Source organism: Scyliorhinus torazame, chromosome 6 (assembly GCF_047496885.1).
Source record: "Scyliorhinus torazame isolate Kashiwa2021f chromosome 6, sScyTor2.1, whole genome shotgun sequence".
Classification (NCBI taxonomy): Eukaryota; Metazoa; Chordata; class Chondrichthyes; order Carcharhiniformes; family Scyliorhinidae; genus Scyliorhinus; species Scyliorhinus torazame.
In genome coordinates, this window is record NC_092712.1 from 80765117 (window position 1) to 80779551 (window position 14435).

Below are 14435 nucleotides of genomic sequence, written 5' to 3' on the forward strand. Positions count from 1 at the left end.
ACGGATACAAAGATTGCATTGCAGTAATGGTCATACACTGAACACATTTTTAGAAAGGACAAACAATTTGGAGGCTTGTTTGGAATGAGGGTGAGTAGACACTTCCTTGTATTTTGCCAATGCCTAGAAATGCTGAATATGATTACTAGTTATTAGGTTCAGAAATCTTGATAAAACCCAGTCTGTGGTGTTGGCCTCCAAGAGAAAAGAAGTTATTGAGAACGTGAACATATCAAGCATGACACAGCCATGGAGAAAATAGTTCTAAATGGTACATAATTAGTTTCTCGATTTAAATCAGAGTATGGCCTTGCATTACTCATTAAAATAATTTCTCCTGCTGCTGACAGTGAACGTTCTAATCACATTTCAATTCTCTTCGCTCAAGATCACAGACATCCTATGTTACATCAGTGACTACACTTCAAAAGTAGTTCCATGGCTGGAAAGCACTTCGGGACATCGTGAGGTTGTGAAAGATATTCTATAAATGCAAGTCTTTCTTTTTCTTTTAATTGCCTTGATATGAGCCGGATTGTCCAGTCTGTGATCACAGTATTTTGTTTTCTACAGGGCTGCTTTTTCCTGTACGTATGGAAGTTTCCCAAAACTTGATTCAATCTTCAATCAATTATTTAATTTGCAGAATATTTTTATTAAACAGCGTTTGAACTGAGCAATTTATACAAAGCTGCGTGAATTGGTTCTACTTCTGCTGCAGCTTATTGCTTCTAAAGCAGTTTGAAATTGATTCTGTTGAGGAAAGTCAGACATTTGCAAAACCCCATTTCTTTGTAAGCCAAGTGGATTACTAACTTTACTGTGAATGAGACAATTTTGCAACTCAAATTATAAGGCGTATTTTCATTTTCACGGAACCAACTGGAAATTAACAGATGCAAAAGAACCAAATGTTTAAAAAGGTTATACACTTTTACTGGTTATCTTCTAGTAGTTTATTTAAAATGCAGGTAATATAAATCTTTCATTCATTAATTCAGCAGCTTTCTGAAAATAAAGTCTGAACACACCCTTAAGTTTCATCTGAATGAAGAGAAGCGTGCAGGAATGGTCTCTTAGGTCATCCAAGTCAGTAAGGTTTAAAGATTTCCCTTCAATTATTAGCCATAGTACCATCCAGTTCATGCACTAGTCTCCATTAGAACAGATTCAGGCCTAACATTTCAATCCTTAAGCCAAATAACGCTTACTGCCAAATGGCTGTATCATTCAATAATTCTTGCAGCACTCAATGGATTTTTACAGTCTTGAGACTTCTGCTGTCTTTGTGCTCACGCTGGTTGAATGATGTTTTTACAGATATATGTTCATTTTATTTATGGAGGGCTGCTACCAGGCAACAGTGCAAATGTGCCGTCTACCACCATTTGACCGGTTTAAATAGCCAGGGGTTGATTTGTTTGTCTTTAGTGAATCCAACAAAGTTTTAATCCTCTCGCTTGCTGGTTGTCTCTTCTTTTTACTCTTGCCTCCAGGTGATTGCATGGTAGGAAGGAGCAGAGCTGCTAGTCCCCAGGGTTTGGTATTTGACATAGGCTGCTTTAGCCCTTCCTGCTGCAATATCCACGCGCTCTCTCTTGCCGAGGTCACAAACCTCTCCAGCTGGGTTTGATTGACATTCTTGCTCACATTTAAAGCCTGCTCAAACGGGTTCTGAATGTAAAGTGGAGACGCCTCAGGTTTATGCTGTTCTTTCCCCTAGAATGGTTACAAGAAGAAAAATGAAAATGAATTTACAGCATCTACTAGGTTTAACATTGTCCAAAAGAAAAATAAACCACTGTCTGTCATTCAAGGAATTCATAGTACTGTCTGCCTCTTTTATGAATCCTATTGGTCTATTTCTATCCTGGGTAAGTGAATTGCTCAGTGCAGAAGGGAAAATAGATAATCGAACGACATTGTGAACTACCAGAAATCCACACAAGTGCAAATAAGCATTTTCACTAATATTGAACCTGTGCCTGACTTTATACTGATGCAGTTATTGCAAATATATTCAAGTTTAACATTTTTGCTCGTCTGCATATAACAGATTCCTTTTATCTGCCCATCATTTAGATAGAATTTAAAACAGAAAAAACTGCTCATCTTGGAGACTGAGCATAAAACAGAAAAAACTGCTCATCTTGGAGACTGAGCAAAGTAGTTTTGCCCTATGTAAATTTGGGCTTTCCCCAGAAATAAAGTGATCTGTACTCTCAGCTTAGTTAAATTTTACAACGTAGGGTTTTGTCTTATTTATCAAACTCTACAGTCACCAAATGAACAGAGGTCATTCCAAATAGTTCAGAAATGATGTAATAGCAATCTTAAAGAAGTGTTGACACAGTATTCCTTGTACAAACACAATGGATAGCTCCTGTCCATTTAGATCTGTACTGGCTGTATTTTAAAATGCTAGTACCATACTAAATGAAAGCTGTATCACACACACTTAAATGTACTGGACTTTGGGATAAAATTAAGATATATAATATTTAAATATTGAAAAACTGCATTTGTCAGTTTTTTGTTTTATCAGAATACATTTTTGTTAGTAGCTGTATCTAGGCCTGGCATTGTTTTATTAAATACAAGTTTAAACTGATTAAATGGTTATGAATACAGGTCTGAGGAAAAAAATGTGAAGTTTAAGAAAATACTAGTATCTCCCATAAACTGAAAAGTTAGAATTGCTTTATCAACAGATTGAAAAACTTAAAACATATGCTTCCTTCAGATGAGACATTAAACGAGGACCCATCTCGGCGACACGGGGGCACAGTGGTTAGCACTGTTGCTTCACAGCATCAGGGACCTGGGTTAGATTCTCAGCTTGTGTCACTGTTTGTGCGGAGTCTGCAGGTTCTCCCAGTGTCTGCGTGGGTTTCCTCCGGGTGCTCCGGTTTCCTCCCACAAAGTCCCCGAAAGACGTGCGTGTTAGGTGTATTGGACATTCTGAATTCTTCCTCCGTGTACTCAAACAGGCGCCGGAGTGAGGCATATGTTTTAATGCAAGAAGTATTACGGGTAAGGCAGATGAACTTAGAGCTTGGATTAGTACTTGGAACTATGATGTTGTTGCCATTACAGAGACCTGGTTGAGGGAAGGGCAGGACTGGCAGCTAAACGTTCCAAGATTTAAATGTTTCAGGCGGGATAGAGGGGGATGTAAAAAGGGTGGCGGAGTTGCGCTACTGGTTAGGGAGAGTATCACAGCTGTACTACGGGAGGACACCTCAGAGGGCAGTGAGGCTATATGGGTAGAGATCAGGAATAAGAAGGGTGCAGTCACAATGTTGGGGGTTTACTACAGGCCTCCCAACAGCCAGCGGGAGATAGAGCAGATAGGTAGACAGATTTTGGAAAAGAGTAAAAACAACAGGGTTGTTGTGATGGGAGACTGCAACTTCCCCAATATTGACTGGGACTCACTTAGTGCCAGGGGCTTAGACGGGGCAGAGTTTGTAAGGAGCATCCAGGAGGGCTTCTTAAAACAATATGTAGACAGTCCAACTAGGGAAAGGGCTGTACCGGACCTGGTATTGGGGAATGAGCCCGGCCAGGTGGTAGAGGTTTCAGTAGGGGAGCATTTCGGGAACAGTGACCACAATTCAGTAAGTTTTAAAGTGCTGGTGGACAAGGCTAAGAGTGGTCCTAGGGTGAATGTACTAAATTGGGGGAAGGCTAATTATAACAATATTAGGCGGAAACTGAAGAATCTAGATTGGGGGCGGATGTTTGAGGGTAAATCAACATCTGACATGTGGGAGGCTTTCAAGTGTCAGATGAAAGGAATTCAGGACTGGCATGTTCCTGTGAGGAAGAAGGATGAATACGGCAATTTTCAGGAGCCTTGGATAACGAGAGATATTGTAGGCCTCATCAAAAAGAAAAAGGAGGCATTTGTCAGGGCTAAAAGGCTGGGAACAGACGAAGCCTATGTGGAATATAAGGAAAGTAGGAAGGAACTGAAGCAAGGAGTCAGGAGGGCTAGAAGGGGTCACGAAAAGTCATTGGCAAATAGCGTTAAGGAAAATCCCAAGGCTTTTTACACGTACATAAAAAGCAAGAGGGTAGCCAGGGAAAGGGTTGGCCCACTGAAGGATAGGCAAGGGAATCTATGTGTGGAGCCAGAGGAAATGGCGAGGTTCTAAATGAATACTTTGCATCAGTATTCACCAAAGAGAAAGAATTAGTGGATGTTGAGTCTGGAGAAGGGTGTGTAGATAGCCTGGGTCACATTGAGATCCAAAAAGTCGAGGTGTTGGGCGTCTTGAAAAATATTAAGGTAGATAAGTCCCCAGGGCCTGATGGGATCTACCCCAGAATACTGAAGGAGGCAAGAGAGGAAATTGCTGAGGCCTTGACAGAAATCTTTGGATCCTCACTGTCTTCAGGTGATGTCCCGGAGGACTGGAGAATAGCCAATGTTGTTCCTTTGTTTAAGAAGGGTAGCAAGGATAATCCAGGGAACTACAGGCCGGTGAGCCTTACGTCAGTGGTAGGGAAATTGCTGGAGAGAATTCTTTGAGACCGGATCTACTCCCATTTGGAAGCAAATGGACGTATTAGTGAGAGGCAGCATGGTTTTGTGAAGGGGAGGTCGTGTCTCACTAACTTGATAGAGTTTTTCGAAGAGGTCACAAAGATTGATGCAGGTAGGGCAGTGGATGTTGTCTATATGGACTTCAGTAAGGCCTTTGACAAGGTCCCTCATGGTAGACTAGTACAAAAGGTGAAGTCACACGGGATCAGGGGTGAGCTGGCAAGGTGGATACAGAATTGGCTAGGTCATAGAAGGCAGAGAGCAGCAATGGAAGGATGCTTTTCTAATTGTGACTAGTGGTGTTCCGCAGGGATCAGTGCTGGGACCTTTGCTGTTTGTAGTATATATAAATGATTTGGAGGAAAATGTAACTGGTCTGATTAGTAATTTTGCAGACGACACAAAGGTTAGTGGAATTGCGGATAGCGATGAGGACTGTCAGAGGATACAGCAGGATTTAGATTGTTTGGAGACTTGGGCGGAGAGATGGCAGATGGAGTTTAATCCGGACAAATGTGAACTAATGCATTTTGGAAGGTCTAATGCAGGTAGGGAATATATAGTGAATGGTAGAACCTTCAAGAGTATTGAAAGTCAGAGAGATCTAGGCGTACAGGTCACTGAAAGGGGCAACACAGGTGGAGAAGGTAGTCAAGAAGCTTGCCTTCATTGGCCAGGGCATTGAGTATAAGAATTGGCAAGTCATGTTGCAGCTGTATAGAACCTTAGTTAGGCCACACTTGGAGTATAGTGTTGAATTCTGGTCGCCACACTACCAGAAGGATGTGGAGGCTTTAGAGAGGGTGCAGAAGAGATTTACCAAAATGTTGCCTGATATAGAGGGCATTAGCTATGAGGAGCGGTTGAATAAACTTGGTTTGTTCTCATTGGAACGACGGAGGTTGAGGGGCGACCTGATAGAGGTCTACAAAATTATGAGGGGCATAGACAGAGTGGATAGTCAGAGGCTTTTCCCCAGGGTAGAGGGGTCAATTACTAGGGGGCATAGGTTTGAGGTGCGAGGGGCAAGGTTTAGAGTAGATGTACGAGGCAAGTTTTTTTTACACAGAGGTAGTGGGTGCCTGGAACTCGCTGCCGGAGGAGGTGGTGGAAGCAGGGACGATAGTGTCATTTAAGGGGCATCTTGACAAATACATGAATAGGATGGGAATAGAGGGACACGGACCCGGGAAGTGGAGAAGATTGCAGTTTAGTCGGGCAGGATGGTCGGCACGGGCTTGGAGGGTCGAAGGTCCTGTTCCTGTGCTGTACTTTTCTTTGTTCTTTGTTCTTGAGTTCTGATTGAGGACTTTTCAATGCTGATAGTGAAAGATAATGAAATAATAATAAAAGTACCATCTATAGAAAGGAATGAGGACACTTCGGAGGTCGCAAGTTACCGAGTTCAGAATGCAGAATTCTACCAAAAAAAATAGATGTCCACCACAGAGACTGTCAGCTGAATTGTATATATGTAGATCATAGATCATAGAATTTACAGTGCAGAAGGAGGCCATTCGGCCCATCGAGTCTGCACCGGCTCTTGGAAAGAGCACCCTACCCAAGGTCAACACCCCCACCCTATCCCCATAACCCAGTAACCCCACCCAACACTAAGGGCAATTTTGGACACTAAGGGCAATTTATCATGGCCAATCCATCTAACCTGCACATCTTTGGACTGTGGGAGGAAACCCACGCACACACGGGGAGGATGTGCAGACTCCACACAGACAGTGACCCAAGCCGGAATCGAACCTGGGACCCTGGAGCTGTGAAGCAATTGTGCTATCCACAATGCTACCGTGCTGTAGAAAAGTAACATATAAGAGGATCTATTGCATATATGTTAATTGTTGTTATTGCACAAATGCATTAAAGAGGGAGGGGTATTATGTATCTGGGAATACATTCTTGCTGAATCTGCGTCACGTGATATGTCGTGTCATCAGTGACGTATTTTGGAGATCATCATCTTTATTGTATGGGCAACGCCCTTCACAAATTTCTTGTTGCGGTTTACAAGAAGGTTTACAAGGATCCAAAGTGCTGGACACCTCCATATCTTTTCTCTTTGCGGCAACAAATAATTATAATACCCTTCAAACCACACATCATCTTGACTTGGAACGATTCCTTCACTGTGGCTGGGTCAAAATCATGGAACTTCCCCCCCCCCCCCCCCCCCACCCTTAACAGGCACCTACACAACATGGACAGCAGCCATTCAAGAAGATGGTTCACCATCACCTTTTCAAAGGAAATAAGATGCTGGCCTAGCTAGTGAAACCGACAGCCCATTAAAGAATGAAGTAAAAGTGCACCCGCCAAATAAGTGAAAGAAAAATTATTCCAGATGTACTTAAAATATGTAGGTTTTGAGCGAAGACATACAAGCAGCCACATTTAATGAGAAGCATGTTCTGCTTCTTGTTATCAGTAAATTGTATACTGCAATAGGGGCCGGTTTATCTCACTTGGCTAGACAGTTGTCTCGTGATGCAGGGCCAGCAGCACTCTTTCAATTCCCGACTGAGGTTATTCATGAAGGCCCGCCGTCGCAAGCTTGCCCTTCGCGCCTGAGGTGTGGTGATCCTCAGATTAAATCATCACCAGTCAGCTCTCCCCCTCAAAGGGGAAAGCAGCCTATGGGCATTTGGGACTATGGTGATTTTACTTACTTAATTACTTTCATACTGCAATACAAGATCGCAGATGTTAAAGTTGATATGAAATAGCGCTTCACTCAGTAAGAGCTGCATAAAAGTGAAGACAATTTATCGAACTTTGTTTTAGAAAAGAAATTCAGGAGAATCCTAGTCCTCCCACTCCCTAATCGTTCTCATTTCCTTTCTCGCCCACCTGCATCTGCTATCCCTCTCACCTCCCAGTCTTCACTCCTGCCTGTAATTCGTCACTGTGCCCTTTCAGTGACTCTGACTCACTGAGAAACAGCCAGAGTCATTTTTCAGATGGCTGGGTTTCCCACACCCCCCCCCACCAGAAGAGTGAGCTGGAATGGCAATCACAGCAGCCCCATATTCGTTTAACATTTCAAGAAGCATTAACTGGTAGGAGTCAGAATTCCTTCCGTCCCTCGGATCAATGTTTTTCCTCAGAGAGCTGTCAGTCAATCTCGTTGGTCGGCAGCACTGTAATCCCAGAACCCAGAAAAAGCTAAATGTGGGTGTCTCATGGCAGGGGGGGGGGCACACTGAGAGGAAAACCTGGGGGCGGGGTGGGCACACCCAATGTGGAAAGTGGGCTCTTGAGAGGCCGGCCAAGGCCCAAGCAGTAACCTGCCTGACTTTGATCCCGTCCCAATAATCCTCCTGCCAGCCTCAAAATGAAGGCCAAAGTGGCCGTTAAGTAAGAATGCAAAGGTCTCAATTAGGGCAAGCATGTGTAGGTTGCCCAAAGTCTTTCCTCCTCACGTAAATTTGCAGACAGGTAGGGGGTGGGCAGGAGGGCGGTGGGAAGACCATACAGAAAAGTTTGCAGACCCCCATTCCTGCAAACCTGTTGGCAGGGGAATCACAAAATTCTGCACATAGAATCATTTAGTCACAGAAAGAGGTTGTTCAGCCCATCAAGTTCATACCAGCTCTCTGCAGAGAAATTCAATCATTCATGCTGACCCACCACAAGTGTCCATCCAATTTCCTTCTAAAATCATTCATCTTCTCCACCTCCAACACCCTCAAAAGCAGTGAATGCAAGGTCATTATATTTGTTGCATAAAAAGGTTCTTCCTCACATTCTCACTGCATCTCTTTACCAAATCTCAAGAGCTCACCTCTTCAAGCTTCCTTTGCTGGAAGATCAACTTCAGTCTCCAACCTAAACTCGTTCATAAAATGCCCCATTCCTGGAATCATTCTGGAAAATCTCCTCAGCAGCCTCACAAGAACCTTTATACCCTTAATAGAGTGCAATGACCAAAACTGGATGCAATACTTTACTTATGGCCTAACCAGAGATTTATAAAGGTACAGCATAACCGCCACATTTTTGTACTATTACCTCTATTTATGATTGATGAAAAATCTATCTTGTTTACTAATGTCCCTTAAGACACTTAGAAAATATCAAAAGGATTAGACAAAGTCAACATGGATTTATGAAAGGGAAATGATGTTTGACAAACCTACTGGAGTTTTTTTGGAGGATGTAACTAGTAGGCCAACCAGTAGATGTGATGTATTTGGATTTTCCGAAAGCTTTTGTTAAAGTCCCCCAAGAGGTTTGTGTGCAAAATTAAAGCACTTGGAATAGGGAGTAATATATTGGCATGGATTATGAGTTGGTTAACAGACAGGAAACAGGGACTAGGATTAAATGGGTCTTTTTAGGAGTTGCAGATGGTGACTAGTGGGGTACCGCAGGGATTGGTGCTTGGGCCCCAGCTATTCCAAATATATACACATGATTTGGATAAGGGAACCAAATGCAATATTTCCAAGTTTGCTGATGACACAAAAGTAGGCGGAATGAGAGTGGAGCGGGATGTTAAGAAGCTTCAAGGCAATTTAGACAAGTTGAATGAGTGGGAAAATACATGACAGATGCAATATAGTGTGGACAACTATTATCCACTTCGGTAGGAAAAACAGAATGGCAGAGCATTATTTAAATGGTGATATTGGGAAATGTTGATGTACAAAGGGGCCTGGATGCCCTTGTACAACAGTCACTGAAAGCGAGAATGCAGGTGCAGCAAGCAGTTAGGAGGGTTATATATGTATATATAATCTTTATTGTCACAAGTAGGCTTACATTAACACTACAATGAAGTTACTGTGAAAAGCCCCGAGTCACCACATTCCGGCACCTGTTCGGGTACACAGAGGGAGAATTCAGAATGTCCAAATTACCAAACAGCACGTCTTTCGGGACTTGCAAGAGGAAACCGGAGCACCCGGGGAAACCCACGCAGACATGGGGAGAACGTGCAGACTCTGCACAAACAGTGACCGAAGCCGGGAATCGAACCTGGGACTCTGGCACTGTGAAGCAATATTGCTAACCACTGTGCTACCGTGCTTAACCAATTTATCAAATTTGTGATTCTTTAGCCTTGTTAAAGCATTCCTTGCCTCATCATTTGTTGTCACTTGATCAATTTTAAAAATTGATTGATGCCAAATCATATTATTCTAGTGCGTTAACCTTCTGCTGCAGCTACTTGAGATCAGTAAGGACCATCCCTAAGTCGCAGCAGCACCTGCCGTAATATTTAAAACCAAGACATACCGACAACATAACTGTAAAGATCATTGCACTATTCTCTGAATAGTCCAACAATGTTACAACACTTTAAATCAGGTGGTTAGAAGTTACTACCACATTGCGCTGAATTTAATTATAAAATACTCAGTACAAAAGTTTGCATAGTGTATGATGGGTTTTGAAATGCAATTTATTTCATCGCTACTCAATTTAACTTTTTTTAAAAGCATGCATTTCAAACATCAACAAGTATTGGAGCACATTTAAGGTTTTAAAATGCAAAAGGTAACAGAAAAAGTGGGAAAGACAAATCACTGGATTGAGTAGTACAATGCTAAATAATGTGAAGGTAGAATGTTTTCAAAAGGCCTCTCAACAGCTTCTATCTCCACAAAGGAGCTGGGAGAGAAGATCTGATTCTTGCCATTTCAAGATGTGACCTTGAACTCAACTACAGACTAGTTGCAGTATGTAGTTTTAGGTATAGCCAATTGCCTGTCCAAATATACCACCTTCTCAAGGGCATGTGCAATAAATGCTGACCTTGTCAATAATGCCTACACCCCATGAATGAATAAAATTATAACAACAAACTTTATTCCTATAGCTACTTCATTCAAAAGACAATTAAGATTTGATTTTCATAGAATCTCTACAGTGCAGGAGGCCATTCGGCCCATTGAGACTGCACCGACCCTCTGAAAGAGGAAAGAGCACCCTACAACTAGGCCCATTCCCCTGCCCTATCCTCATATCTGCACCTAACCTGTACATCCCTGGACACTAAGGGCCAACTTTATCATGGCCAATCCACCTAAGCAGCACATCTTAAGACTGTGGGAGGAACCCAGAGCACCTGGAGAAAACCCAGACGCTGGGACAACGTCCAAATTCCAGTCACCCAAGGCCAGAATTGAACCTGGGTACCTGCCACTGTGAGGCAGCAATGGTAACCACTGTGCCGCCCAAATTTCAAATTGGAGTTCAGTTTAAGGGCAGTTCAGTGATTCATATTTGCACACCTGTACAATTGTACAGCTTTAAGATGTTCTGACTAACAGATTATCTGTGGGCTGAATTAGCTCTGAACTTAATCACTTTCCTATGATTCACACCAAAACTCCCAATAGTAATCATTATGATGCACCAAGATCTTGTTAAAAGTTTGTCCTAACAATGTCAGGGAATGTTTGGTCAAAACTGAATGGCAAAGCCCCACATTAGAAAATCAAAGTCTGTACCCATACTAACCTTCCTGATATTGATGGACATTTGATTGAAAGCAAAATTGCCATAAAATTCAAAGAATTCCTGTAGAAGTTCCTCTGTAGAGAAATCCAAATTGAAAATTATTTAATTTGTAAACCAGAGTTGCATATCACTTTAGATGGTAATTGTACATCTTCCTGCTTACCGAGTGTCTCTGTGTTTTGGGAAGGCTTTATTTTGTTATTAGGAACAAACGTGCAGTCATGACTTTCAATAACATATTTATCTTCTACTTCTGAAAAAGAACAATCAGTGTCATTATCAGGGTTCCTAATATGAAAGGATATAGGGAGAGGACAGGGAAACACAATTACAGTCAGCAACTCCAGCTAAATGTATAGGATTGGCACAGGTATAATGGGCTGAATGTGCTCCTGTGCTGTAAATTCTATAATTCTTCAATACGCTTACATATTTAAAAAAACAATGGATCTGCACAGGAAGGTAGCAGGTAGCTGAAAAGTCACAGAGAGAATGAAATGAAGTTATGGTCAAAGGTAAAATATATATTTTTTAATTCAATCAAGGGATGTGAGCATCACTGGCTGCCCATCCCTAATTGCCCTTGAACAGAGGACATTTAGAGTCAACCACATTTCTGTGGATCTGGAGTCACATGTAGGCCAGACTAGGTAAGGATAGCAGATTTACTTCCTTAAATGGAAATTAGTGAACCAGATGGGTTTTTACAGCAATTGGCAATGGTTGAAATGGTCATTAGACTTTTAATTCCTACCTAGGCCCACGCTTCCACCCCATCCCTGTAAACCAGTAACCCCACCCAACCTTTTGGACACTACGGAGCAATTTATCATGGCCAATCCACATAACCTGCACAGCTTAGGACTGTGGGAGGAACCGGAGGACCCGGAGGAAACCCACGCAGACACGGGGAGGACGTGCAGACTCCACACAGACAGTGACCCAGCGGGGAATCGAACCGGAGACCCTGGCGCTGTGAAGCCACAGTGCTATCCACTTGTGCTACCGTGCTGCCCAACATCTGCCACCATGCTGCCCAACATCTGCCTCCGCACCCGTTTCCAACCCCGGCTGGTCCGACACCCCGAATATGGCCTCCCGAGGGCCCGGGTCCAGTTTTACGTGCACCACTTTAGATATTATCCTAAACCTCCTTCCAGTAATCCTCCAGCTTTGGACAGGACCAAAACATATGAACGTGGTTTGTGGGGCCTCCCCCGCAACGTTCACACACATCTTCTACCCCCTCAAAGAGCCGGCTCATCCTTGCCAGGTGCGCTATATACACCATCTTCAGGGTTATCAGCCCCAACCTCGCACATGAGGTGGAGGCATTCACCCTCCAGAGCACGTCACACCAGAACCCCTCCTCCATACCCACTCCCAACTCTTCCTCCCACTTTGCCTTGATCCCTTCTAGCGGCGCCTTCTCCTCCTCAAACATAACCCCGTAAACCGCCGATACTACCCCCTTCTCCAGTCCCCCGGTCGTCAGCACCTCTTCCAGCAATGTGGAAGCCTGCTCTCGTGGGAAGCTCTATCTCCTTTCTGGCAAAGTCTCGAACCTGCACGTATCTAAATAATTCCCCCTGCTTCAGGCCAGACTTTGCTCCCAGCTCCTTCAATCCCGCAAAGCGACCCCTAAGTAACAAATCTTTTGTTGTCCTAATTCCTTTCTCCTCCCATCTCCGAAAATTTCCATCCCACTTCCCTGGCTCAAATCTATGGTTCCCCCGATCGGCATTTTCCAGCTCCGTACCTTCTCCACATTCGCTATCCAGTGATAAGACATCAGGTTCGGAAGACCCAAACCCCCTGCCTGCCTTCCTCTCTGTAGCAGCACCTTTTTAATTCTGGCCACCTTCCCATCCCATATGAACGAGGTAATCATCCCTTCAATTTCTCTTTTAAAAAATGCCTTTGGCAAGATGCTGGCGTTGGACTGGGGTGAGCACAGTAAGAAGTCTTACAACACCAGGTTAAAGCCCAACAGGTTTGTTTCGAATCACTAGCTTTCGGAGCGCTGCTCCTTCCTCAGGTGAATGAAGAGGTATGTTCCAGAAACATATATATAGACAAATTCAAAGATGCCGGACAATGCTTCAGAACTCTAAGATCGGAGTTTAATGCAGATTTTTGATGGCTTCTTCATCACCTTCATCTTTCCAGGATCAATAACTTTTGGTATTTTGCTAGACTATCCTGTAATAGTTATTCCTTTTAAATCAAGTAGCACTGCTTGTTTAATGAAAATGAACCTTCCCAGAGTCTTCCCTCATCAGTCATCATTAAACTTCCTTGCTGGGAAAACCTGGAATTGCGAATCATGGATTACTAGAAGAGACAGACTCCCGAGGTGAAGTTAATATGCAATTAAATTCTCAGACTGGGTTGATGCCCAAGGACAAGCAAATAACTGCCCTGAATAATAGACTTTACTGCAACAACCTTTTGGTATTTCTTGTGGAGAAATGCAGTCCTGTGATAATATGCAATCCTCAGTGGGCGTGCCTAGAAATGCAGATACATTTCCAGCCAAGTTCCAGGGCTTTTATTCCTGGAAAATATGCAATCAATTACAGTTCTTAGTCTGCGCTTGAGGCTTACAAGCTGCCTTCATTCTAGAAACACAGGGCATATGGGATGAAGTCATAAAAGGATTAATTTTGCCCACTCATCTTGCACTGACTACACATTTTAAAATCAGGTTCAGCATAAGAAAATCTTACATGGCCATTTTCAGCATTAAAAACATCTGAAGTAAATATACATAAGAAATAATGAAGTACTCCTTTAATTTTAAATTATCTCAAATATATGCATAAGGAAAGGGGAAAAAAATGACAAGACAAGTTTCTATACAAAGGGCAACTGAAGGCGCTTGAATTAATGAAAAGTACATATATTTCTGTTAATATTTGGATGTGGGTAGCAATTTGCAAGCCATTACTGCTTAAATGACTATGACAAGGTGTTGGAGTGTGGCGACCAGGGGCTTTTCACAGTAACTTCATTGCAGTGTTAAAGTAAACTTACTTGTGACACTAATAAAGATTATTATTAAGGATAGTGTAGAACTTCAAAATTACATAGGCATTGGTGGAATGGGCAGACAAGTGGCAGATGAAATATAATGCAGAAAAGTGGGAAGTGATTCTTTGTGGCAGGAAAAACATAGGCTTGATATAAAATAAAGGGTACAACTCCAAAGCGTGTGCAGGAGCAGCGGGATCTGGGTATGTACATACTTCATCGAAGGAGGCAGTACAGGTTGCGGGCACGGTTAATTAAGTATATGGCATCTTGGTCTTGTCAATATGCATAAGAGTGCAAAAACAAGGAAGTTATGTAAAATGGAGAGGACCGTGGGGTCAATGGACTACCAATCCAGAGACCCAGGGTA

At 42.8% G+C, this 14435-nt stretch overlaps 1 protein-coding gene across 2 annotated transcripts in view; it reads right to left on the minus strand.

Annotated features, from left to right (window-relative positions):
• Positions 1–941: 941 nt before the first annotated feature.
• Positions 942–14435, minus strand: part of mtpap (mitochondrial poly(A) polymerase) — a 65269-nt gene continuing 51775 nt past the window's right edge. Inside the window, exons 7-9 of one of the 2 annotated variants that reach the window (XM_072508382.1) lie at positions 11196–11282; positions 11033–11106; positions 942–1719 (exon numbers count right to left, since the gene is read on the minus strand). In XM_072508382.1, coding sequence (XP_072364483.1) covers positions 1351–1719; positions 11033–11106; positions 11196–11282 — 530 coding nt within the window. In that variant the 3' untranslated portion in view covers positions 942–1350. Of the gene's footprint in view, positions 1720–11032; positions 11107–11195; positions 11286–14435 lie in introns of both variants that reach the window. The other variant, XM_072508381.1, reaches the window with a different exon arrangement.